The 24759-nt window shown below is 34.8% G+C and overlaps 1 protein-coding gene, 1 non-coding gene and 1 pseudogene across 3 annotated transcripts in view; 1 reads left to right on the forward strand and 2 right to left on the reverse strand.

Annotated features, from left to right (window-relative positions):
* The window catches only part of THOC2 (THO complex subunit 2), a 118026-nt gene extending 99380 nt beyond the window's left edge, over nt 1–18646 (forward strand). Inside the window, exons 33-39 of one of the 2 annotated variants that reach the window (XM_069464481.1) lie at nt 1361–1396; nt 6431–6568; nt 6908–6977; nt 7280–7437; nt 9693–9769; nt 10264–10309; nt 17853–18646. In XM_069464481.1, coding sequence (XP_069320582.1) covers nt 1361–1396; nt 6431–6568; nt 6908–6977; nt 7280–7437; nt 9693–9769; nt 10264–10291 — 507 coding nt within the window. In that variant the 3' untranslated portion in view covers nt 10292–10309; nt 17853–18646. Of the gene's footprint in view, nt 1–1360; nt 1397–6430; nt 6569–6907; nt 6978–7279; nt 7438–9692; nt 9822–10263; nt 10310–17852 lie in introns of those variants that run through there. The other variant, XM_069464480.1, reaches the window with a different exon arrangement.
* Nucleotides 5947–6069, reverse strand: LOC138379330 (small nucleolar RNA SNORA63). Its single transcript, XR_011232097.1, has one exon. It is a non-coding gene; the product is annotated as a small nucleolar RNA SNORA63 (small nucleolar RNA).
* Nucleotides 14845–20478, reverse strand: LOC138378888 (tyrosine-protein kinase Fer-like; annotated as a pseudogene).
* Between the last annotated feature and the right edge of the window lie 4281 nt (nt 20479–24759).

Consider the following 24759-nt stretch of genomic DNA (forward strand, 5'->3'; position numbering starts at 1 on the left):
TTAGAAAATGAATTTTTTCGGTATTGGTGGACTGATTTTTTTCCTATTGAGTATTTTTATTATAAAAATGTTAAAACTTCAAGGACCTAGCACTAATTTTGTAGTGTTTCAAAGTGCAAGAGAAATTTTACCCAGAAGTGCCTCAACTGCTTTAAGCAGTCTTTTTTGGAGTGCAATGGTAGCTACAAGCAAATGAATCTTTTCAGCAGAATGAAGCCTATTTTTCAGCATAAATATTGAAGAATATATGTGAAGACTTCCTGGATGATACAGGATAAACAAGATACCTCTGAATTCATCAAGCTTCTTGATGATCATCATACCGATGTGTGCCTTCTAAGAAGGAGTCTTGAAAGGAGCTCCATTTTAAAGTCTCCTTGGTGATCAGTTCTCCTGTAGTTGTGTATATTCAGTGAGCATGCAGCTTCTGTTGTATCTTCCCTTGGAGGTTTGTTTATACCCATTGGGTTCCCAACAAGTTGAACCTTGCGTTACGATAAAAGCAGATGTGGCATCCAGTCCTACCACCCAGCAAAGAGAAACCCCAGGCATTCAACTGCAGCACAAAATCGTGGGTGTAGCCTTCTTGAAGACTCAGGGTAGCCATTCCTTGCTCCATATTTAATTTTAATTCTAAAGTCATCTATTTTCATGGAATCTTTGAATTTGCAGTACGTTGAACTTTTAAAACTGTAAGTTACTAATTCTTCATCAAGAGCACTGTGGTGAAATACCGTACTTGATTTCTTTTTCTTTTTCTTTTTTAATGCTTTTTTTGTGTGGGAGGTGTGAGATTCACCGTGATAGGCACTTTGCAAAAAAAAAAAAAAAAAGATTATTCATATATTTTGTTTTCTTGTTAATATAATGCCACTGAATTTTCCAGCTAGGATTTAAAAATGTGTATATTTACATTAGAGTTATGAGTAAAGTAAAATTTGAAACCTCCCAATTAAAGAAAAACTTTAAGTCAATATTACTCTTCCACAGTGACCTCCACTATTTTAAACTTTTTATGGAGAAAAAATGTTTTGCTTTCTTAAGCCTTTTAAGTTACCTATAGCTTAAGTACAGAGATACAGAAAATGTGGCATCAACATTTTTTAAAAAAATTCTTGAGCAAAGATTTTTATTTCTTACATTGAGTGCATATAATTTAGTTTTTTTTTTACATTACAATTCCATTACATGGTTTTGTTTTTGTTTTTATTATTGATACTCATACTGATAATGACATCATGAAATTTATCCTCACAAGGAGTAGCTGGTTTATTTCCAGGTTACAGCCATACTTCCCAAAGTTCCTCTGGGTTCTGAAAACTATGCCAGCTCACCTGTCATCTCCATTCATTTTCTACAGGACAGTCTCATCGACTTCAAGGAGTCTTCAGCAAAGGTTTGAGTCTTTTAAAATCATCATGCCTAAGTAAACCAAAAAGTTGTTGACTACTTTTATTTAGTAGATAACCTCACCCTAGTAAATCCAGCAAGCTAGGATCAGTGGGAAAAACTTCTCTGCTTACTTAGAATAACCTTTGAAAATACCTGTCACAAACTGAAACAACAGATGACAATGGTCCCTTTTAATGAGATTTTTATGTGTGTACTGTGGCAACATTTCTATAAATCTCTCCTTGCTTTGTTATCCATTCTCCTTTGATGCTTAAAAATCTGGAAATAAGTTTAAGATTTGGGGAAGGAGTTTTGGGGAGTAGGATTATTTAATTTCTCAAAAAAAATCTGCCAGATTGTTATCTGACTGTTTTTTAGACAACTCAAAAGACCAAAAAATTAATTTGATGCACTCACGCGTAGTGTTTTATAAACCAAACTCATTTCAATCCATAAAATTCTTTATATATCCTTTGCTGAGGTACCTTTTTGGTAGTTGTGGCATAGCATCAGGAGATATAGTTAATTTAAAATAATCATTCTCCTGGAGGGGACTATTCAACTTGGTGATTGTGTTTACATGTCAGTATTAATTCGTACCTATTACTCTACTTTGAGTATTCTACTAAAAATAGTGTACAGTTTGTCTGTCTTATTACAGAGTTCATTTCAGTATTATGGTTGAATTGTCCATTGTTCATGTTATTTTGTCTTTATTATTATAAAATTTGTACTCTCCTTTGATTTTCTACTTTGCCTCCTCTTACAAGTTACAAGCAAATGAATTTTTCCAGCAGAATGAACCCTATTTTGCGGCATAAATATTGCTAAGCATGATTAAAAAATAAATCTGCTAAGCATGATTACTTTACTGGTGGACCAAATGAAATTTTGAAACAGAGCCAGATGATATTACTAACTGCTTTTAGATCTATAGATTTAAAATGAAATGTCTGTGGATATTGGGCAGATTGCACTAATTTTTAACAGTTTAGATTAGCCAATATGCCTGTGCCCTAAAATTGTAGCATTGTTTTTAGAATATATTGTATTAATCAAAGTTGTCTCAGCTGTACTGTATTTTGTTTAAAGTAAAACTTTTTATTGGGTAAGTTAAATATGTATTCCAATATAGTAGGTTTTCATAACCAGTTTGAGATTGTATATGTCAGTTTTAACCATCAGTGTCTTTTGTGGGCTATTTTAAATTAATGGATTAACAGTGTTAACTTGTGAGTATTTACTGAGACATACTTTGAAGCAGCTTGCAACCTGCTGTTAAAATTAATTGGATTTTCTAATCAGTGAGGCAGATTATGGTTCCTCACATTTGTGAAAACCTTTTGAAAATAAAACATTTTGAGATAATATATACTATCTCATTTCATGCTCATAAGAGTGCTGTGAGGTAGATAGGGCAGGTGGTAGTGTCTTTTTGACAAATGAGAAGCTGAAAAGGTTCTTGAGCCTTTCCCAGTGGCAAACAACTTGTTAGTACCAAAATGTGAACTAAAATTAAGGTTCCTTGATTATTACCACCCATTTCAACAGTAGTTGAAAGGGTTCTTAGTTCCTTTAGTGTGTTTGTCTTTTTTTTGTAATTAGTAATTCGTTTTATCTGCCCATGCTTTTTTAAAAAATGGTGATTTTGTGGGCATTTAAAATTCAGTAGATTTATTTCACATGCTGCCAAAAAAAATTGTAAATGACTTATAAGTTCACTTCTAAAAGTTATGACTCATGCTACTTTTAAGATGCTTTCTTAGTACTTAGCATGGTGCCTAGCAGTAAGGTTAGGTATTCAATAACTGTTTGAAATGAACTCTTAAGCCTTTGGACTTTGGTAAAGCATCCAAAGTACTAGTTTGCATAGTAACTGATGTTGCATTCTTACATGTCTAGAAAGTTTAATAGCATATGAATGTTATAGAAAAAAAAGTTTTACTGGACTTTGGTCTCTAAAATTGATTATCTGTAACCTCGCTGTTTCTGGGGTACCTCGCTCTTTACAGAGGGTTTGGAAGATACGTGTCTATTTTCATGTTATCTTGTCACTTGTACATATAAAATTGTTTCCTTGCTTTAGTTTGACTTTTTAGTTATGCTTTGTCTCTGAGATTCTCTTTTTTATTATTTATTTGCTATTTTCACTTTCTAATCTATGGTAAGAGTAGTAATACATGGATTTGACTTTTCAAATAAGATTAGTTAAAGGGAGAAAAATCTAGCTTAGTATCCAAATCTTTTCTGTCATTTCACCCTCCACTGCTAATTTCTAACTGGCATGTTTCCAGTTTTGATCAGTTGTGTTTTGACCTAGCAATTCTAGCAGCTACATTTGATGAACAAAGTGTTGAAAGCATGCCCCACTAACCAAGCTCTGTGTAATTTAGGAGGGCAGCAGTAGCCACCTCAAGGCAAATTTCAGCTTTTAATTTCTTCACCACCTTAAAATCAGAATTTACAACCAAACCTGAGCCTAAAAATGAGGCCATCTTTATAATATTGAAGCCTTAATAAAGTCAGTGGAGCAATGTTCTTTTAAACAGATCTTGAAAATCAGTCAGATTCTTTTTTGGACCTTAATGATCCCATTGTCAGGAATAAAAGCAAATCAAGAACAAAACCCAGCAGTGCTACATACAGATCAACTTAATAAATAATTAATTGTATTTGACAAACATGTATAGAATACTCACTGTGTGTACAAGGCACTTGGAAGTGTTAAAAATAGAAAAGGTACCTTAGCTCTCCTGCCATACTAGAAACTATGTTATGGACAAAAATAAATGACATGAAACTAATAGGGAATACCTGTCACAAAAAAAGGTACACGTAAAATAATGTAAGAGTTCATCAGAAAGTGAGTTGCAGAGTTGAGGGGCAGTTGAGTGCTGATGGCTTTTGAGCTGTCTTTGAAGGCTAAGTAGGATTTTAAGAGATTAAGTTAAAAGTGATTTACCATTCTAGTAAAGAGAGCTACTGGAAAGGAGGAAAGGTGTTAGGGAGCAGTGATAGCCACAACATAGCATGCATTGGGTGGCTGTGTCATAGGATATAATTGTGAAAAGATGGTGAAGAGCTTGGAATGCCTAATCTAAAGAATATGCATTTTATTCATTAGGCAATGAGAAACTTTGTTTTTGTGGAAAAGAGTATTGTGATCAGGACTGTTCTTAGAAGGGTAGAAAGAAGGAATTGAATTGGGTACATTTTTAAACGAAGAATTTCTGATTGTATATTAGTTGAGTTATTTGGCCTTTTTATGTTAAGAATGAAATATTTGAACATTAATACCAGAAGTAAGTTCTAGAGAAGTTTCTCAGTTCCTTGTAATACAGAATCAAGTAGGCATGGTTTAAAACTTCATTCTTGCCAGGCGTGTGTGTGTATGTATTAGTGATGACAAACCTTTTTTTCCCTTCTTTTATTAGGAAAAATTAAGCAATACTTCTGTTAGAGAAATCTTCTTTGAGTATTGCAGTAATATATTATTTCCTTTGTCTTAATCAGTTTCACAATTAATATTTACTTAAGACATGAGTAAACCACAATTAGAAAAATCTTGAAGTCTCTTTTAAGGCTTTCTACCTAGCAAGAGTATCTTTTAGACAAGTACTTTTATGACTGTTTATCATTCTCTTGCTCTTTGTTATTAATAAACATTTTGTCTATTTCAGTTTATCATCAACTTTTTTAAACATTGAAATTTTAAAGAATCTACTTCTGCATTGCTATGGCAATATTTTCTGAGCCAACTGAATTGAAAATGTTTGGTGGTGTTAAAAATAAGTGTTTAACTCTCAAACTGATGGTCTTCTTTATTCATGTATTCCTTTGAATACCAAAGGATTTCGTTGTGTAAAAATATTTGACTTTTGACTCACTATTCTGTTTATTCCTAAGGTGTCTTTAAAATTCTGTACTTATGAGTTATATTCAGTATTCTGCTGCCTAATACTTTTAATGTCTTTAAACATTAGCTTGTAGTAGTTAGAAATGCCATAGGTTAGGTATCTGATTATTTCCTGAGTACTTTCTGCATATTTTCTTTTATGATGTATTTTCATATTTACAACTTGCATAGGTAGGGTTATCTCTCAGTTATTTAGAGTTAGAATATTCTTGATGTTTGTCTGTTTTATTGCCTATCGGCCTTTTGGCAGATAAAGAATAGGCAGAGGAGAATATTGGTTCATCATTCTTCAGTCTTTTGGGTTGTTTAATAATCCTCAGCTGACTAGATGGTTTTCTGAGCTATTTAGAACCAATAAGACAGATTTCACAGTCAATTGTGGTTATTTGATAGAAATTAGAGTGCTTTCAGAAGTAGAGAATATTCAGCCTTTACATTTGTAAAACTAATTTAGGATAATCTCTGCATGGTTCACGTTGAGACAGAAAAGACTTATGAGTAAAGCCATGGCTAGGTTTTATTTTTATACTTTTGCTCATTGTCATCATTGACCACCTATCGGTGGATGGTAAGACTGTTTAAAATTTCCATAATTACATAGAGGCTTTTTTAAAAAAAATTTACATTCTTAAGGAAAAATGTTTGAGACCAAGCATCTCTGTTTTACTATGGAATGGAGTTAGAAATAGTTATATATCAAATGCTTTAAGCAGGGGGAATGACAATAAAACACTTCAGTTACATTGTAACAGTACCTGCATTTTGGTTTTCTTTTTTTACAGTAGAGAAGTCCAATCACTATTTTTCATATATGGACTCTTTTAATGATGGTTAGAAGTCTTTATAAGAGAGCTATAAGGAATAGTATAGCTTGTGAATTTACTAGTGAGTCTCAATTGAGGCAGTAATGAACTGGTACAGTTTAAATGGTAATTTTTATAAGACCAAGACTAAAAAGCCTTGTATAATTTGTGCCATGCCCTTTTATTTTACCTTTCATAATCCAGACACCTGACCCATTTTGACTTTGGGTCTAACTGCCAATTGTCTTTCATTTAGTAAGCAAATGATGCTAATAATGGAAAACTAATAATCTTTAGTAATATTGCCTTAATTTAACAGCTCTACATTAATCATACTCCTCCACCACTGTCCAAGAGTAAGGAGAGAGAAATGGACAAGAAAGATTTGGACAAGTCGAGGGAGAGATCCAGAGAAAGAGAGAAAAAAGATGAAAAGGACAGGAAAGAACGGAAAAGGGTTTGTAATTTTTTTAAAACTAGTTTGGAAAGCTCCTTATCATGTACAGCAGTATGTTTGTTGCCTTTTTAGAAATACTAGTTTGTTCCATAGCAGTCTATTATTTTGTGTTTTAACTGGTATTTTCACCCTGAAGTGTGTTTGCATCTTCTATAGTGATAAGGATCTTCAGTTTAATAATCCCTCCCAGCTCTGCTTGTCTTTCATGCCATTGTACCAAGTACGTGAAACTACTGCAAATATTCTGCAATGCTACTTAGCTGTGCCCTTCTTTTATAAAAGTAATACTTAAGAAAACATAAGCCTTTGGTCAATGTAGTTCACAATTCTTGGTTCTAGGATCACTCAAACAATGACCGTGAAGTACCACCGGACTTGACCAAGAGGCGTAAAGAGGAAAATGGAACAAGTAGGTAGACTTTTTTTTTTTTTTTTTTTGGAGACAGGGTCTCACTCTTTTGCCCTGGGTAGAGTGTAGTGGCATTATCATAACTCACTGCAGCCTCAAACTCCTGGGCTCAAGTGATCCTCCTGCCTCAACCTCATGAGTAGCTGGGACTACAGGCGCTCATTATGCCTGGCTACGTTTTTCTATTTTTGGTAGAGATGGGGCCTTGCTCTTGCTCAGGCTGGGGTAGCCTTATTAATACCTTCAAACAATCATCAAAGTGAATTGGAAAAGGCTTTCATGATTCTCTTTTGTAATTTTAGTGGGGGTTTCAAAACACAAAAGTGAAAGTCCATGTGAGTCTCCTTATCCAAATGAGAAAGACAAGGATAAAAATAAGTCAAAATCTTCAGGCAAAGAAAAAGGTGGTGATTCATTTAAATCTGAGAAGATGGATAAGATCTCCTCTGGTGGCAAAAAGGTAAATTAGGAAAATAAAGGAATAATATGCTTTTCCTTAAAAAAAAAAAATCAACCCTTTGAAAATGTAGCAAACATTGAGTTTTTTCCTAGTCAAATAGTCTTTTGTTAATTATTTGGGGTTGGGAAAAGGAGGCATTGGGAGAGAGCAAGTTACCTGTTTGGGGAATTTGTGCCAGTTTAGTCCCAAATCCCTGAGAGGGTAGAGTTAGTATACATCTGAGATTCTTTTCCTCTCCATTTCACTCCCACCTATTTCTGTTCATTGAGTTTCAGCCTTTCTTTGTATTTTCTTTTTTCTCCACCAATTCTTTGCTTTTAGTTCCTCTTTATTCTTAAAAATATGGTCACATGTATTTTCCCTGGCCATCAGAGTGTAATAAAGTCTTTTTTTTTTTTTTTTTGAGACAGAGTCTCGCTTTGTTGCCTGGACTAGAGTGAGTGCCGTGGCGTCAGCCTAGCTCACAGCAACCTCAAACTCCTGGGCTTAAACAATCCTCCTGCCTCAGCCTCCCGAGTAGCTGGGACTACAGGCATGCGCCACCATGCCCGGCTAATTTTTTTCTATATATATTTTTAGTTGTCCATATAATTTCTTTCTGTTTTTTTTTTTTTTTTTTTTTTTTTTTTTTTTTTAGTAGAAATGGGGTCTCACTCTTGCTCAGGCTGGTCTCGAACTCCTAAGCTCAAACTATCCACCTGCCTTGGCCTCTCAGAGTGCTAGGATTACAGGCATGAGCCACCGGGCTAGGCCATAAAGTCTTTATTAATTGTGATTTGAAACATATTTTTGTAACATTTTCTCCTACTGAACTCATTTTTTTTGAAGCTTGCATTTGATTTTAAAATTAAGTATAAGGTGCATTTTCTTACATTTTAATGGATGATATTTGAAATAAATCTCAGGCATCTACCATAAAGTAATAAGCCATTACTAAAATATAAATTGTTTACAGAGCATTATTGCATATAATCAAAATATATACCATATATTCATACATCATAGCAGTTTTAAAAAATTATAAAGTGAACATTTTAATTCTCTATGCTTTAAAAGATAGGCTACTCCTTTTAAATAAGTGTTTTTTAATTGAGATAAAATTCACATAATGTAAAACTAACCATTTTAAAGTGTACAATTCAGTGACATTTAGTATATTTACAATGTTACGCACTCATCATCTCTATCTAGTTCTAAAACATTCAAAACCCCAAAGGGAAATTCTCTACTTATTAAGCAGTCACTCCCATTTCCCCCTCCCCTCAGCCCCTGGCAACCATAAATCTGTTTTCTATTTCTACGGATTTACCTGTTCTGAATATTTTATATAAATAGAGTCTTACAACAAGTGGCCTTTTGTGTCTGATTTCTTTCACTTAGCATAATGTTTTTGAAGTTCTTCCATGTTGTAGCACATTTCATTACTTCATTTCTTTTTATAGCTAAATAATATTCCATTATGTGAATATACCACATTTGTTTATCTGTTTGTCAGTTGATGGACTTTTGGGCTGTTTCCACCTTTTGGCTATTGTGAATAGTGCTGCTGTGAACGTTTGTGTGCTGCTATAAGTATTTGTGTGAATACCTGTTTTCAGTTCTCTTGGATATATACCCAAGAGTAGAATTTCTGGGTTATATGGTAATTCTATGTTTAATTTTTTGAGGAACCGCCAAACTCTTTTTCACAGCAGCTGTACAGTTTACATTTCTACCAGCATTATATCAGGGTGCCAATTTCTCTACATCCTTGTCAACACTGGTTATTTTCTGTTTTTGTTTTTTTATTATAGCTATTCTAGTAGGTGTGAAGTGGTATCTCATTGTGGTTTTGATTTGCATTTCCTTAATGACTAATGATGTTGAGTGCTTGTTGGCCATTTGTATATCTTTGGAGAAATCTATTCAGACGATTTGACCATTTTAAAATTGGGTTGTTTGTCTTTTCGTTGCTTAGTTGTAAGAGTTCTGTATATATTTCAGACATTAGATCCTTATGAGATATATGATTTGCAAATGTTTTCTCCCATTCTGTAGGCTGTCTTTTCACTTTGTTGATAGTGTTCTTTGATGCATGAATGTTTTTACTTTTGGTGAAGTCCAATGTATCTATTTTTTCTCTTGCTTGTGCTTTTGGTGTCATATTAAGTAAGTTTTTGAAGAAAAATTATGGCTGGTGGGTGATAAAAAGGGATTTTGAGCTGATTTTTATATTTGGTTTTCCCTTCCCCAACTAATTCCACCATTCCTTATAGGAGTCCAGGCATGATAAAGAAAAGATAGAAAAGAAAGAGAAACGGGACAGTTCAGGAGGAAAGGAAGAGAAGAAGCAATATCCTTTTCATCTCATTGATGTTTTCTATCAGTGTAATGGAAAGCTTTGATACTGGTCATGTTTAGAATTGTACCATTGTAGTATGTGGTCTAAATGCCTAAGGGCTTATTTGCTTTTACATGGTCTTTCCAGTTAATCCTCTCAAATGTACGAAATCTGGAAGTGGGAGACTTAATGTTCTTGATTTAAAAAAAAACAAAACAAAAACAAAAAACTTCTGTAGTGACTGAGGTGTTCTGTGCCACCAAGATATTTATAGTCCCTCTGGCTGTATTATTACTGAGAGGAAAAAAGGGAGCAGAAAGTCCCTTGGGCTGGGGGCATGGGGACTAGAAGGGCAAAATGATGTGACAGAGGAGCAGAGCTGGTAGACTTTGGGGCTACCAGGCTGGTCAGAGCCAATGAGGCCTTGCAAGCTAAGGGATTGTACTAAAAGGTGAGACACTATCCCCTCCCCCCCAAAAGTTGTTTTCCCTTAATTTGTCATCTACTCATAAGTCCTCGGACAAGCACAGATAATGAAGACTTTCAATCAAGGTGCGTGTTCTCTCACCTCCTTTTCATTTAAAGATAGAAACATAAAATGAGGTCTGATGATGTTGAAGGAACTAAGTTCATTTTGCAAGATACAACTACTTGAATTTTTCACCTAAATATTATGACCAAGCCTTTGGGCATAGATGCAAAACAAGAGTCACAGTCATTTTGCAGCTGTTTTCATTTTATTATGACCAAGCCTTTAGGCATAGATGCAAAACAAGAGTCACAGTCATTTTGCAGCTGTTTTCATTTTAAGCTTGCTGATTAGCCACACTTTTTTTTAAAGCACGGATATGTATTTAAGAACATCTGGCTTTCTCTTCACTTATTACCATCTGCTTTGGATAATTACCCTTTTAAAGTACTACAACCCTGTGGTGGTATCTGCATTTTATAGGTGAAGAAACTAAGACTCTGAGAGGTTAAGCTGAAGAAGATCACAGAGATATTAGTCAGCAGAGTCAATACTCAAACTAGGTCTTCTTATCCTTTAGTGTTCTCTGTTCTTTTTGCCTTCTCATGCAGGCATGTTATCCAAAGATTTTTGTTTAAGTTTTTGTGCCTCGTTTTCTACCATTGCCCATGTTTTGCAAAGCCAGAAAATATATTGTCTGCACTTTTAGTTCTGGAATTTAAAGTGTGCATCTTTGTTTTCAAGGTAATGCACTTATCTTTTATGTGAAATTTAAAAGTATTTTAACCATCTTAAATAAATTGTATGTCCATTGTAGTGGACAGAGTATTTAGACCCTAATATAGCCTTTTTTGAGCACTTGAGATCATCTGAATAATTCATTGTTTGGTGATGCCTGAGGATTATTGAAGTAAGTGGGATGATTTGCCCCTTACATTTAATGGTTCCAGAGAGCTGTATTTGAAGTTGTTGACTTTGCTTTTTTATAGTCCATTTTCTTCCATATTAGCTATCACTTCTTAATATATTAAGTGTATTTGCTGTCTATCTTTTCCCCCTAATATTATTGGCTGCATCTAATTTTTTATGAAACCAGATAGATAACCAAGGCTATTTACTGGTGTTTAGATTAAGAGTGAGAAATGTTGAGGGTCAGTTCTGTATAAGGGTATGGGTGTTATGGTATGGATTTTGTTATATTTATTTTGGCTGCAAAGAAAGGATTTGAGGTTGCCAGATAGGCAACACCTGATGAGTGCTGTGCTTTTTCTGCTTTGTTATTCTGTGCTTGTTATCTAAGTAGTAGAGTAGGGTAAACAAGAGTTATGAAAGAGCATTTAGAATTTAATGATTTAAAAAAATTAGATTGCAAAAGAAATGTTACTGCTTATTCTTCAATTCTACCTGCCCCATCCCACCCAGACAATTAACTGTCTTCCTTGGTGAGCTATAAACTCTTAATTTTTCTTTGTTTTTTTATTTTTCATCTTAACCTTTCTTTTGGAATTTTGCTTTCACATATGGTTTCCCTGTTAAAAAAAGGAAAAGCCTACATCTCATATCTTCATTAGGACTGGGTCAACCATTGTTACTGACAGCTTTCACTGTGAATTTATACATCTTTTACTCAGTACCTAAATATTTTTCTTTTGTATGTAAAGGTTGTGCTACAGATTTGAGTCTTTCTTACCCTGGCTGTGAGTTTGTACCCAGGAAGAAAGGCATGAAAAGACTGGCCAATGTTAGTTGTTTGGCTGGTGGTCTTGTAGCACAGCTTCTAGGTTGAGATATCTTTTTAAAGATACATTTAGCTTGATGTTCATCCTGTTCAATTTCTTGTTGACAAATTTGTACTGTCTTCTTGGGTAGACTCTTAATTTTGTGAGGCTCTGGTTGATTTTTTCCTCTTGCTGACTGTTTTTTGGCTGCCCCTATTTGTATACATTGTAGGTTTGGTCAAGTCTTTCTGTTTTTCTTCTTTTATCAGTCTCATCATTTCTGATTGGCACCATCTACCTATAGGCTACTTCTAAATCTGCCCCCCTTCCCTTTTTAATTTATTTTATATTCTGTAGAAAGGAGAGCTCTACATGTCACATTTCCATGATTAAAAGATGTCATTAATTGGAAGATTTCATTGTTGGTTTTTAGAACAATTTTTTTTGAGGGAGGTGGGTAGAGAAATGACATTGATTTTATATGTATTCTGATTTCAGAAACATGAAAATGATCACATTAGAATTTAAAAATATAGTATATAAATGTGACCCAGATTAAATTTCTTCCAGTCTTCTGTCTTTTTGTCTCCTATTTTTAGTTGCAAAACTTTCTGCCTTTTCTCTGCATCTTCTGTTACCGATAAAGTCTTTGTTCAAATTCGTCTTACCTCTCCTTGATTTAATCTCTTGAATATCATTGGCTGCTTTGCCATTAGCCTTTTCTTCTACTTTAATCTTCTTTAAAAATTCCTGCCTATTAAAATTGTCCTCTAAGAACCATCCTTTGGCTTCTCAATTTTACTTTGGTATGTGTGGTCCTCAACTCACGGATGTTGACTTTAGCAAACTTTGGAGAATCCTTTTGTGAACCAGATGCTTTGATAAGTTGACACTTGCTCCCAGACTTTGAGAAGTATGATCCTGCTTTTTGTTATCTTGGACTTATGACTTTGATTTCCAAGAACATTAGCAGTTAGTTTAGCTCTATCCTATCCATAATCTGTATTTTTCATCTATAATATTCCTGCTCTAACCCTCTGTTCCAAAAAGGCCAAATATATTTTGCAAGTCCATTTCTCACCTCCAGTCTCATATGTGTAACCTAACTTATCCACTAAACCCAAGGTTGTAAATTCTCAGTCCTTTGGCAGAATATGGCTTGTTAAGATGTACCATCTTGGCCTTACACAATTAAAAAATTTTTTTTAATCGGTTGCTTTTAAAAATCAAAAGAATTAACAAAATCCAAATTTCAGATTCTCTTGAAGAATTGGAGTATCTAGTAACATTGCGCCCTGATTTCTGTGTGGCAACAATCAGCTAGGCCTGCCTAGGTCCTGCCTCCTCTTTGGATTGAGCAAGGGCCTTCTCTTTCTCTTTCTCTTTCTCTTTCTCTTTCTCTTTCTCTTTCTCTTTCTCTTTCTCTTTCTCTTTCCCTTTCCCTTTCCCTTTCCCTTTCTCCTTTCTCCTTTCTCCTTTCTCCTTTCTCCTTTCTCTTTTCTTTTTACAGTTCACTTCAGTTAGTTCCTACTCAGCTCACTTGATTTGTTTCCATTACATTCCTGGCCCCTGTAGACAATTGATTTTTGTAATTCCTGCTCTAAGACTTTTTTTCTTTTTTCCTTCTTCAGTTCATACTTGGAAACTAACTTCCTAAACTCTCAAAGATTGCTTATTTTAGAAATGTATTGCCATTTTGAGGCATATTCCTAGATGCTGATAATAAATGTTGGGATAGGGAGTGTTTGATTAAGTTTCTTCCTTAGTTGCTTCTCCTTCCTTACATTTGTGCATGTGGGCTTGCCTGTAGAGTCCTAGTCATTGGTTCCTATATATATATATATATATATATGAATATGTGACATATGTCCATCCCTAGATTGTGATTTTGTTGAAGGCAGTAACTACATGCCTGCCTTCTAATCAAACAACCAAGCATTTTTCTTTATTATCTGCTATGTTTTAGATACTCTTAACTTTACATAGAGAGTTATGTACAGAGATATTATGTGTGTCTCTTTGGATCAGTGTACACATTGATGAGGAGCAACAAGAAGATTCAGTTTATTTACACTATTTGATAGAAAGGAAAACCATACTGATTAAAAAGAAGTTGCTTTGTATGCTGCAACATATTTTTTGAGGACAGATTTAATATTGTTTTATTTTGATCCATATGTAGTAACCATCAACTGTGTACGAAACTCTTGTTAGGAGATTGAAATAATAGACACAAATTATTTTTTCTTTTCATTATCATCTTTTATACTTTTTAAAAGCAGTATTATTCATAGACACCAAACAGTTGAAAAGGGCACAAGGAATTTTCTATTTCCTTGCTCTTCTGCTTAAGGTAGACCAAATAGTCATTAAGGTGCTGGTTTGGTTTTTTTTTTTTTTTTAAATCTGGGCACAGATATGAACACTTATAAAAGGCTCCCATGCCACATTTTCCCCTGAGTGTGTCTATCTCCTACGCACACATTTATCCTGAGAGGCATCCATGAGTGCAGTTAAGATTTAGCTCAATAGAATCCCAGTGTTAACTCTCTGTTACATTTTATGCACATGAAACATCTCAGGGACTATTTGCTGTAAGAATTCCTATGTTCCAGTGTAAGGGTAAATGAAGGAGTAAAGTGAAATTAGGATTACTTGTCCCTATGTCTTTCTCCTCATAACTTCTTTCTTCCTCATAAATGTATGTTTCACTTTTAAAACGCCAACTTTATATGTCTTTCTACTTGGGGTGTATGTGAGTAAGAGAGAGAAAGTGAGATCATGAAATCCTGACAGCTTCAGACACTAGTAAAAATGCAGGGAATGCAATTCTGGGATGCCTCCTTTGAGGCAAAGACACTTACCTAAAAGTAAGCTGTTATTTTGGTGGGCTGGTATTTTATAGTTGCTCTTAAAAATTTCTTTTTTTGCCATCAAGAGGGCTCTTTTATGACAAATCTCTGAACCACTGAAACATTTCTTAGGACCTTTTTGATGAATTTGATCATAAAATTAAAAAGTGTGTGTGTTTATAAAGGCATACCTCCAATAAGAAGGCTGATTTTTACATTTGCATTTTCTTCTCTACTTTAATCACCACCCTAGCTGCTCTTTTCTTCAGATCACCCTACTTTTCAAACATGATTCTTGCTGTCATAGCTCTCTATAAGATCATTTAAATTCAACTGCCTCAACTCTTTGAGGATGTTTGCGCACAGGAGGGCATGGTAAAACATAAGGAAATGACAGCCTTACAGCAGGATCTAATCTGTTTCTGGCTGAAAAGAAAAAGTAGGGGAAAAACTTAGGAGGCCCAGATAATTACCAATATGAAATGATGTTTACAAATATAGTCTTGTCTCAGCAGAGTGGAAGGCCACCTTTTGTTGGAATATGTCCTGCAAACGTATTATCAATACAGTTTGTAGCACCGATAGAAGATAGACGTCTGTGATAGAAGACAGCAAACTGTGAACTGAGCCTGAAGTAGAAAACCTTTGAGAAACAGCAACAGTCCTAGGTGTGAAAAAGATCTGTGTGACCCCTTACATTTAGAACCTGTGTCTTTTTGTTTACAATGGTTAAAGCAGCAGGTATTTTTAAACAATAGTTAATAAAAAAAATAAGCTTAGGAGAATGTTGTAGGTAACGTGGTATATATTAATGAGAAGAAAAATATATTACTCTGCCAAAGAGAGAGTCCCAGAGGCTGAGTTAGGCACTATTTCATCACAGTGTGGCTTTCTTCTTGATGACAGCTAGCTTTTTCTGAAGTTCATTGAACTTGGGGGTGGTTTTCAAGTTTGTAATCCTAACACTTCAACATTATTTTATGCTCTCTGGACTCTGCCAAGAGACTGACATCCAGTATCCTCTTTTCCACTTGCTCTTGTGCTTGCTGATTTGTCATTCCAGGATATGGACAGACCCCTAAGCTGAAGGTCTCCCAGAGGAGGATGCCAAAGCTCCATGCGTCACTCTCAGAACGATATCTCCCATAATTAAGAGCTTCTGGTGCTGTCCATTTCATGGGAATCTGCTTTAAGTCAGAAGATGAATACACAACCACCATCCTCTTGACGAGACATTCCAAAGTCACTGATTTTCAGAACATTATTTTCACCTCCAGGCAGTTTCTTGCAGCAAGGTCCCTGTGTATACAATTTTTACTTGAGATACGCCATCCAGAAGCAGCATCTAATGAAAATTTCACTAACTGAGTAATAGTTCATCCTTCTTTCTCAGAAAGGAGAGGAAATCGCCTCCTGGAACCAGTTCTTTAATGATGTAGATAGGCTGTCTTTGTGTGCGAACTCCTATAAGTTTGACAATATTGGGATGATTATATTGCTTGAGGATTTTGGCTTCTTGTAAAAATTTTAATTTCAGTTCCTGGGAAAGATCTTCTTTATATGTTGTAACAGCAACAGCAATTTTATCCTTTAATGTGCCCTTAAATATATCATCAAAATTTCCCTTGCCTAATAATTCTCCTAATGTGACATCTTCATAATTCAGAACCCATTTCTTATTCTCCTAGTTATGACCCTACTGTGATACCATGGTGCCCTTAATTGGAACATTGACTTTTTTTTTTGCGATTTAAAAAATTGAGAGAAAATTCACCATTTTAAAGTGTACAATTCAGTGGTTTTCAGTATATTTGCTGTGTTGTGCAACCATCACCACTGTCTAATTCCAGAACATTTCTGTCTCCCCTTCCCTCAAACCCTGGAAACCACTAATGTACTTTCTGTCTCTATAAATTCACCTGTTTTGGACATTTCATATAAATGAAATCATGCAATACGTGGCCTTTTATGTCTGGGCTCTTCCACTTAGCATCATGTTTTCACGTTGTAGCATGTATTAGTAGTCCATTCCTTTTTATGGCTAAATGTTATTCCATTGTATGATTATGTACCGCATTTTGTTTATTCATGAGTTGATGGACAGGAACAATGATTTAAAGTGTTAAATTATAAGTTCGACATTAGTGTATCTGCAATTATAATCGATAATGTCAAGATTATACATGGTGTGAACAGAATGTGTAGAAATGATTTGTAAATTATTTGTCAGCATTTCATGCAAGTGTGATTATTTTCTAAGGCCCCTTCTAACTCTGGTTTTATGAAATATGTGAATGTAGTATTTTCATCAATAAAATTTAATGCATTATGCATTAGTTTAAATTTTGAATGAGAATAATGTTAGGCAGATATGAAATTATTTGCCACATATTGTAATGATCATGTTTTGAATTTATTTCAATATGCAGTATTTGAAAATGTCAATACATAAAGGAAAGGAAATGAGTATAATTAAGTCAATATATTTTTAAAGCAATTTTTATAATTTAGCAGGCACTGCATCTTAATATAAGTCACTATTAAAATTATGTCCTTGTGAAAAATGTGATGTCATTTTTCTATTTTTTTGTTGATCATGTAAAATAGGTTCCTTTGCTACATGTTTTGTTTACTTTTAATAAGCTATTGCTTGCCCTGTGGAATGTTTTGCTTATTGCTGTTTTATGCCCCCCAAAATGTTCAATGTATTTTTTTAAGTCATTATAATGTGTCCATCTTTAATGATTTCTAAGAGTGGACAATAAGAAATATGCAAATATTTCACCCTTTTCTAGGCACTTAATTTAAGCTTTTGTTATTGACTCATTAACTTTTCTTTCTTAAGTCTTCCTTCCTCCATCTCTCCCCTTCTCTCCCTCTCCCTTCCCCCCTCCTCCTCTCCATTCCTCCTCTCTCCCTTCCTCCTTTCTCCCCTTCCTCCTTTTTTAATTCCATCTTTCTCTCCTCCTTCTCCCCTTCCTCCTTTCTTCCTTTCCTCCTTTCCCCCTCCTTTCTTCCTTTCTTGTCTATCAATATAATCACTTTGTTTCTTTCAGGTGAGATTGGAATGAAATTGTTCAACTGTGACGAGAAATTTATATTCCTGAGTAGATTGCTGAGAATTATGAATGAAGAGGGCCCATTTGCATCTCCTTAAATTATTCAGTTATCTGCTTTATTGCTCCATGTGGAAAATAGAAAATTGTTGAGTTTTGTATTACTGTATTTTAACTTGTTGCTTAGTTTCTACATGTTTATTTTCAGTACTGGCTGAAAGTGTTAACTGTCTCATTTTAGCACAATGTGCTGCATACAATTTCCAACAAGCAAATAAGGTTACATGTGTACAGAATTTCACTTTAGGTTAACTAAATATTGCCTGGGTTTAGTTGTGTTTCTTTTTCCATTCTGAAATGCTTTCTTTTTATTGTTTGAAACTGAAAATAAACAATTATTGAACCATTTTGAATTTACCTCATTTTAAAACTCAGTTTTAATTTATTATTTGGCCTGTTTTTAATATTAGTCACTACAAAGTGGGAGCATTGTTTTATGCAGTGCTTAGGAATCATTTTATATAGTACATGTACAACATTAAAACCTGTTTAAAAAAGAAAAAGGTACCAGTGCTCACTTGTCCCTTGCCATTTTTTTCTTGTAATTATGTTGGAAAAATCTTGGTGGGGGGAATCAAAAGTTAATTGTGTTTTAATTCTACAGCTACAGGAGCTTTGTATTGCTGAACTTTAGTCTGGAAAAGTTTAACAGTGACATTTTTAAAACAGATTTTTTTATCTACTGAATTCTACCAGTGTAACCTTTTTTCTAAATAAACAATAGTTTTCTCAAATGATTGTATATCATTGTGTATATTGTTACGCATTCAAAATAACTTAGTAAAGATAATAAGGTTCCTAGCCCCTTCTTCTCAATTCTGTCTTACCAATAATATGAAAAAATCCTGTTTGATTACCTTTGTTCCTGGAGTAAACAGTGGACTGCTATCATGCCTAGATTTATCCATTTAGTCTTCAGTTCCTTGGAAACAATGATACCAATGCAAATTAAAATTTTCAGAGAATTGCAGAAAGGATATAATGTTTTAAAGAATTGAGAAATGCTGAGTATATTTTAGAATTGGCAAAGGGGTATAAATCCTGATGCCTCTTTTCAGGTAATTATAATTTGTAAAAATTGGTGAGCCGAATATTTATGAGAGGGTGTATCTATTCAGTGACTATTGAGTACCCATAACGTGCCTGGCATAAAAAGAGATACTTTGTTACAGTGGTTTTTGACTTTGAGAAAGTAACTGTGGTTCATCTTAAAATCATTTGTCTGAAACATACCAGGAAGAGCTTTCCGAGTTGTTATGTCTTATTTATATTTTAAAGATTACATGATTGTGATTTTGAACTACAAAGTTTGCTAATTTGTCAGCATCATTCTCTTTTCTCTGTTCCCCTAAATTGTTGAACATAGGTAGTGTTTGGTTGTGGCCTTGGTAGAAATGCATTGATGATGAAAAATACTAAGTTTGGATTTAACTATACAAAAATAATTTATGTTGGAAGTAGGAAATCTATATTTGTATAGTTATAGCTATTTTTGAGCATCTTCTGTGTTCTAGGTATAAAGAAGTATAAGACTCAACTCCTGTTTCAAGGGTGCTTCCAGTCTAGCTTGGGAAATAAGAGCCATATGAGTGCTGTGGGGGCGAGCAAACTTTGTCTGTAAAGGGCTAGATATTAATAGTGAATATTTGAGTCTTTGTGGGCCATGTGGTTCCTGTTGCAACTACTCAGCTCTGCCATTGTAGCAGGAAAGCAGTTATAAATAATATGTAAATAAATAAATATGGCTGAGTTCAGTAAAACTTTATTTACAAAAACAGGTGGAAGCCTGGATTTGGCCTGCAGGCTGACAGCTTCTTTAGAGAGTAGAGAGTACATGTAGGAGATTAGTTCAAAAAATATTTGAGTACCTCTTATTCATCAGAGGTACAGCCATGAGCACAACAATTTCCTGCCTTGATGGAGCTTCCATTCTAGTCAGTAGAGACAGACAATAAATATATAAGTGGAGGGAGATGCTCTGAGAAAAAATAAATCTGGGTAAGGAGGCAGGGCTTACTACCTTATATATATGGTGATTACGGAGTAAAGATGAGAGAGGCAGGACTTTTTGAGACAGTTATCACAGTATAAATGTTTTGTTAACAAGTAATGTGAACAGAAGATAGCCCTGATCCCCAACCCATCTTTGAACCTTTTACATGACAATAATGTAATATGAGTTCTAGTGGGTGACATCAAGGCTTGCCATTTTCCAGAAAGGAGTTCTTGGCTTTAGGCTCATCAATGGGCTTAGGAGTATTTATAAGCCTCCCAGAAATTGAATACAAATTTGGGATACATGCACTTTTCTAGGTCTATAGCTTTCACCTAATTCTCAAAAAGACAGACCTAAGGTGGCAAGTTTGTTTTTCTGGGTCTTGTTCCAAGGAGGTCTAAAACCTTTATAACTAACCCTGAATTTATCTGGAGCTGGTGAGAAGTTGAAAGACAGCTGTTCATCGGTCTACCTTGGATTAAATAGTAGGGGTAAAAGAGAAGCTTTCCTTACCTTGGCAAATGATCTACAAGTGATTTGCAATGTATTGTTGGAAAGTAACTGGTCCATGGTATTAGGGGTATTTTCTATTTCAAGGAAGCACTTTAGTCACATATAGTTGGAAATGATAGCTTTATTTTTTCGCCAATTATGTAATTGTTTATACCCCACCATGTTCCAAAAAGGCTTTATAAAAAAACTTATAGTACACTATTTTAAAATTAAATGAGAAAATTTCATTTCTGGGTGAAATTAATATCCTAAATGAAATTAATACCCCAAAATGTTATGTACAATTGGGCCATGAATTAATTAGCTTTGAAAAACTGTCAGGCCACAAAGAGAAGGTAATGTCAGTTATAGGAATTACGGCGTCCATCAAATAAAAAGCTAGTTGCAGTGGAGAATATTTCCTGACACTGAGACCTGAAAGAAACTTCTCCTTTGCATTTTCAAAGAAACCATGTCTTTTTCAGTGAATGAAACAAAAAGATATATCTTGAAATGGCCCTTAAGTGTTAGCTGATGGCGAGCACTTCAATTCATTCTAGTAAGGATATTTCTACAATGACACCAAAACATGTGGTCCAGACAGGCAGGTCTCTGATAATTTGGTTCAGTTCAGGAAAACATTTTTGAATATTGGGACAGAGTTTGTAAACTGGGATTTATGATAGCCTTACTTTTTATAAGCATGTTTGTAAATATCAGAAAACTCACGTGACCATTGTTTGGTTCCCATGATAAAAGTAATATGAACAAGATCTCATTAGTGTAAAAGCTGTGCCTGGCCTTTATTTCATTTTTATGGATACTGATCTCCAAGGCTACCTACCTTTTAGGTAGAATGAAGCTTGTAATATTGTATCTGCTTAATATTTTATCTCATCACTTACCAGAAGCATGGTTTAAACGTTTAAAATTGTAGTGACATTTCTAGATACACTATCCACCAGAGCCAAAGAGATTTTGTTGGGTCTAGAGGATAAAATGAGGAGCTGCTTAAAAGATGCTAGTTCATGCTAATTGAACACAGATTTTGTTATATTTATAGACAAATAGAAATGATAATTAAGAGTAACAAGGGATATTGGAAGTAGTCACTAACGGATGTGTGGCAACCTGAGAAGATAATGTAAGGGTTATTTCTTTTTGTTCTTGATTCTTAGGAACTCCTTTAAGCTGTAATGACCATTTCTACATGGGTCAGGCTTAAAAAGCTTAATTCCTTTAATGTGTTGCTAAATGGATGTGGTTAATAGAGGAAGGAGAGAGAAGGGAGAAGATTCTGATTGGGCACAGGGCACATAAACTTGAGAAATACGTAATCACAAATCAAAAATAGCCTTCATTTCAGGGAAAGGAGCTAAAAGTGATTTGGTACTTAATCTCTAGCTTAGCCTGACCTCTGGGTTTGGTCACGTGAGAGATAGATGTCCTTGGACTTGAGTATCAGACTTTAGCTCTGATAAAGAGCTACTATTCCCTCTGTCCCCACAAAATTTTCTTATATTTTAATCAGAATAGTATTGTACTATGTTCAAGGCCCTTCATGATCCTAATTTCATGCAATATGTAATAGTCCTTATCTCCTGTCACATATGACATTATCGTCAAAGAACATTAAGAATCGTAATTGGATATGGGACTGCTAGTTACTATTATGCAGACACTGTGCTTTCCAGGATAATTGATCCAAGATATTGATAATACAGACAAAAATTTATGCCTGTAAGAGATAAGCAGGAAAAAAAAGTAAAATGATTAAGGTATTGATACCACATGCATCTGGGGGATGGACCAGGTACATTTTAAAAAGATGATGAATACTCAGAATTACCTCAGACTAAGTGTGATTTGGGAAGTTTATTTCACAACAGGTTTATCTAGGAAGGCTTTATGAAGGATTTGGGACTTTCAGGAATCCAATCAACTTCTACTTAGACCTAGAGAGTATAGGTCTTTGGGGGTCTGATTTGACCCTAAGTTGGCACTGGCAGAGAGAGAATGTTGAACTTGGAATTTGAACTAATTCTGGTATTATACAGAACCTTTGAAACCAACCTGTTATACTAGCCCAGCATTAGATCAGATTTGAGAGGCAAATGCTCTCTACCTCTTTGGATACTGTTTCTTGCTGCATCTGTATTTCCCCCCTTTTTTGTCTTTTTTAAAAATAACTAAGCCTGACTTCAGTCCTTTTATTGCTTTAATCAGTGTTAATCACATTTTTCATATCTTTACAAGTAGTTGAAAAGTTGTTACCTGTATGTCAAGATGACTTTCCTTGTCCATTTCTATTCCTCTGAGTGGGGATGAACTCCGCTGAAACTACTTCTTCACCTTGCCTTTAAAATGCTCTTCTGCTAATGAATTAAATGTACCAATACATGTAAAGCACCTAAAACAGGACCTAGCACATGGCAAATACTCGATAAGTAGTATCAATTGTTGCTATTAGTGGTGATAATTATACCAGTAGTTTCCAAACTGGAAATCATTAGAATTAATTGAGAAACTTTAGGAGGCCCCCACCTCAGATTCTCTGGGGGTGGGGGCCTGGAGTATTTTTTTAAAACAGTTTCTCAGGTGATTTTAACATAGGGATGGCATTTGGGCATCACAGAGTTTAACCAGCATGCAATCCCAGCATCTCTTTTCTTACCTTAATTTGAGACAGAACCCAGTGAGAGGCTTCTTATTTCTGGGTGTCATAAGTATATTACGTCCCAAAGACAACCAATACCTAGAAAGGAACATTTAAAATCAAGAACAACAGCCTCTGTTCTGGGATCAGAGTTCATCAACTTTACTAGCCCATGTTGCTCTTGTTCACTGACCCCCTGCCTTTTCTTGTTAGCCTATGTGTGTATTGTCAGCAAGCATCTGCTACCAAGATAAGCACTTTGAAGTTAAGAGCTTCTTTGATACCACTTATACCTTCTCCTATGACTTTTATCTGTAGTGGTTTACTTTTCTATGATTGGAATTGTGATCAGGACTGGATTTTTCCTCTATTACTTGTTTTTCCTCACAAAATATACCAATGGTAAGTGGGGATTTGTGTAAACGTTTAATAATTTAATGCTATGAATTTCCCTCTAACCACCCTTAAATTGCATCCCACAAATTTGATTTCATTTTCATTCAACTCAAAGTATTTTCCAACTTCCCTTTTTATTTTTTTTCCTTGACCCATGTATGTTGCATTATTTCCAAATATTTGCAGATTTTCCAGGTATGCTTCTGTTATTGATATCTACTAATAGTTCTGTTGTGGTAAAAGAACATACTTGGAATTATTTAAATCTTGAATTTACTGAGGCTTGTTTTATGGCTCAGTAGCTGGTCTACCATGGTGTATATTCCACGTGCACTTGAAAAGAATGTGTATTCTGTTCTTGTTTTTTTTTTTTTGAGACAGAGTCTCACTCTGTTGCCCAGGCTAGAGTGAGTGCCGTGGCATCAGCCTAGCTCACAGCAACCTCAAACTCCTGAGCTCAAGCGATCCTCCTGTCTCAGCCTCCCGAGTAGCTGGGACTACAGGCATGCACCACCATGCCCGGCTAATTTTTTCTATATATATTTTTAGCTGTCCCTATAATTTCTTTCTATTTTTAGTAGAGATGGGGTCTCGCTCTTGCTCAGGCTGGTCTCGAAGTCCTGAGCTCAAACGATCCTCCCACCTCGGCCTCCCAGAGTGCTAGGATTACAGGCGTGAGCCACCGCGCCCGGCCCTGTTCTTGTTGAGTGTAGTGTTCTTTACTAATTAGGTCAAGTTGATGGTGTTCCAAGTCTTCTGTATTTTTGCTGATTTACTGTCTGTTGGGTCTGTCAATTACTGAGAAAAGCATATTGAAACCTACAAGTATAATTTTGGATTTGTCTTATTCTTTTACTTACATTATTTTTTGCTTCAAGTATTTTGAAACTGTTATTAGGTACATACACTTAAGATTATGTACTCTTGGTGAATCGACTCCTTTATCAAAATGAATTTTCCTCTTTATCCCCTGGTAATATTCCTTATTCTAAAATCTACTTTGATATTAACATAGCCTCTCCAACTTTCTTTATATTGTATTTGGATGGTATATTTTTTCCATCCTTTATATTGACAATGGATTTCTTTTTAATGATTGTCAATGGATTGACAATCTTTGCCTTTTAGTTGGGGTGTTGACATTAAAATACATTTAATGTCATTATTGACATGGTTGGGTTTAAATGTGACATATTGCTATTTTTTTTTCTATTTGTCCCATCTTCTCTTCCTTTTTTCTGTTCCTGCCTTCTTTTAAATGGATTGTGCCTCAGTTTTCTCACTTCCACTTACAAAATGAGGCCAAT

Source organism: Eulemur rufifrons, chromosome 30, assembly GCF_041146395.1.
Source record: "Eulemur rufifrons isolate Redbay chromosome 30, OSU_ERuf_1, whole genome shotgun sequence".
NCBI classification, from domain to species: Eukaryota; Metazoa; Chordata; class Mammalia; order Primates; family Lemuridae; genus Eulemur; species Eulemur rufifrons.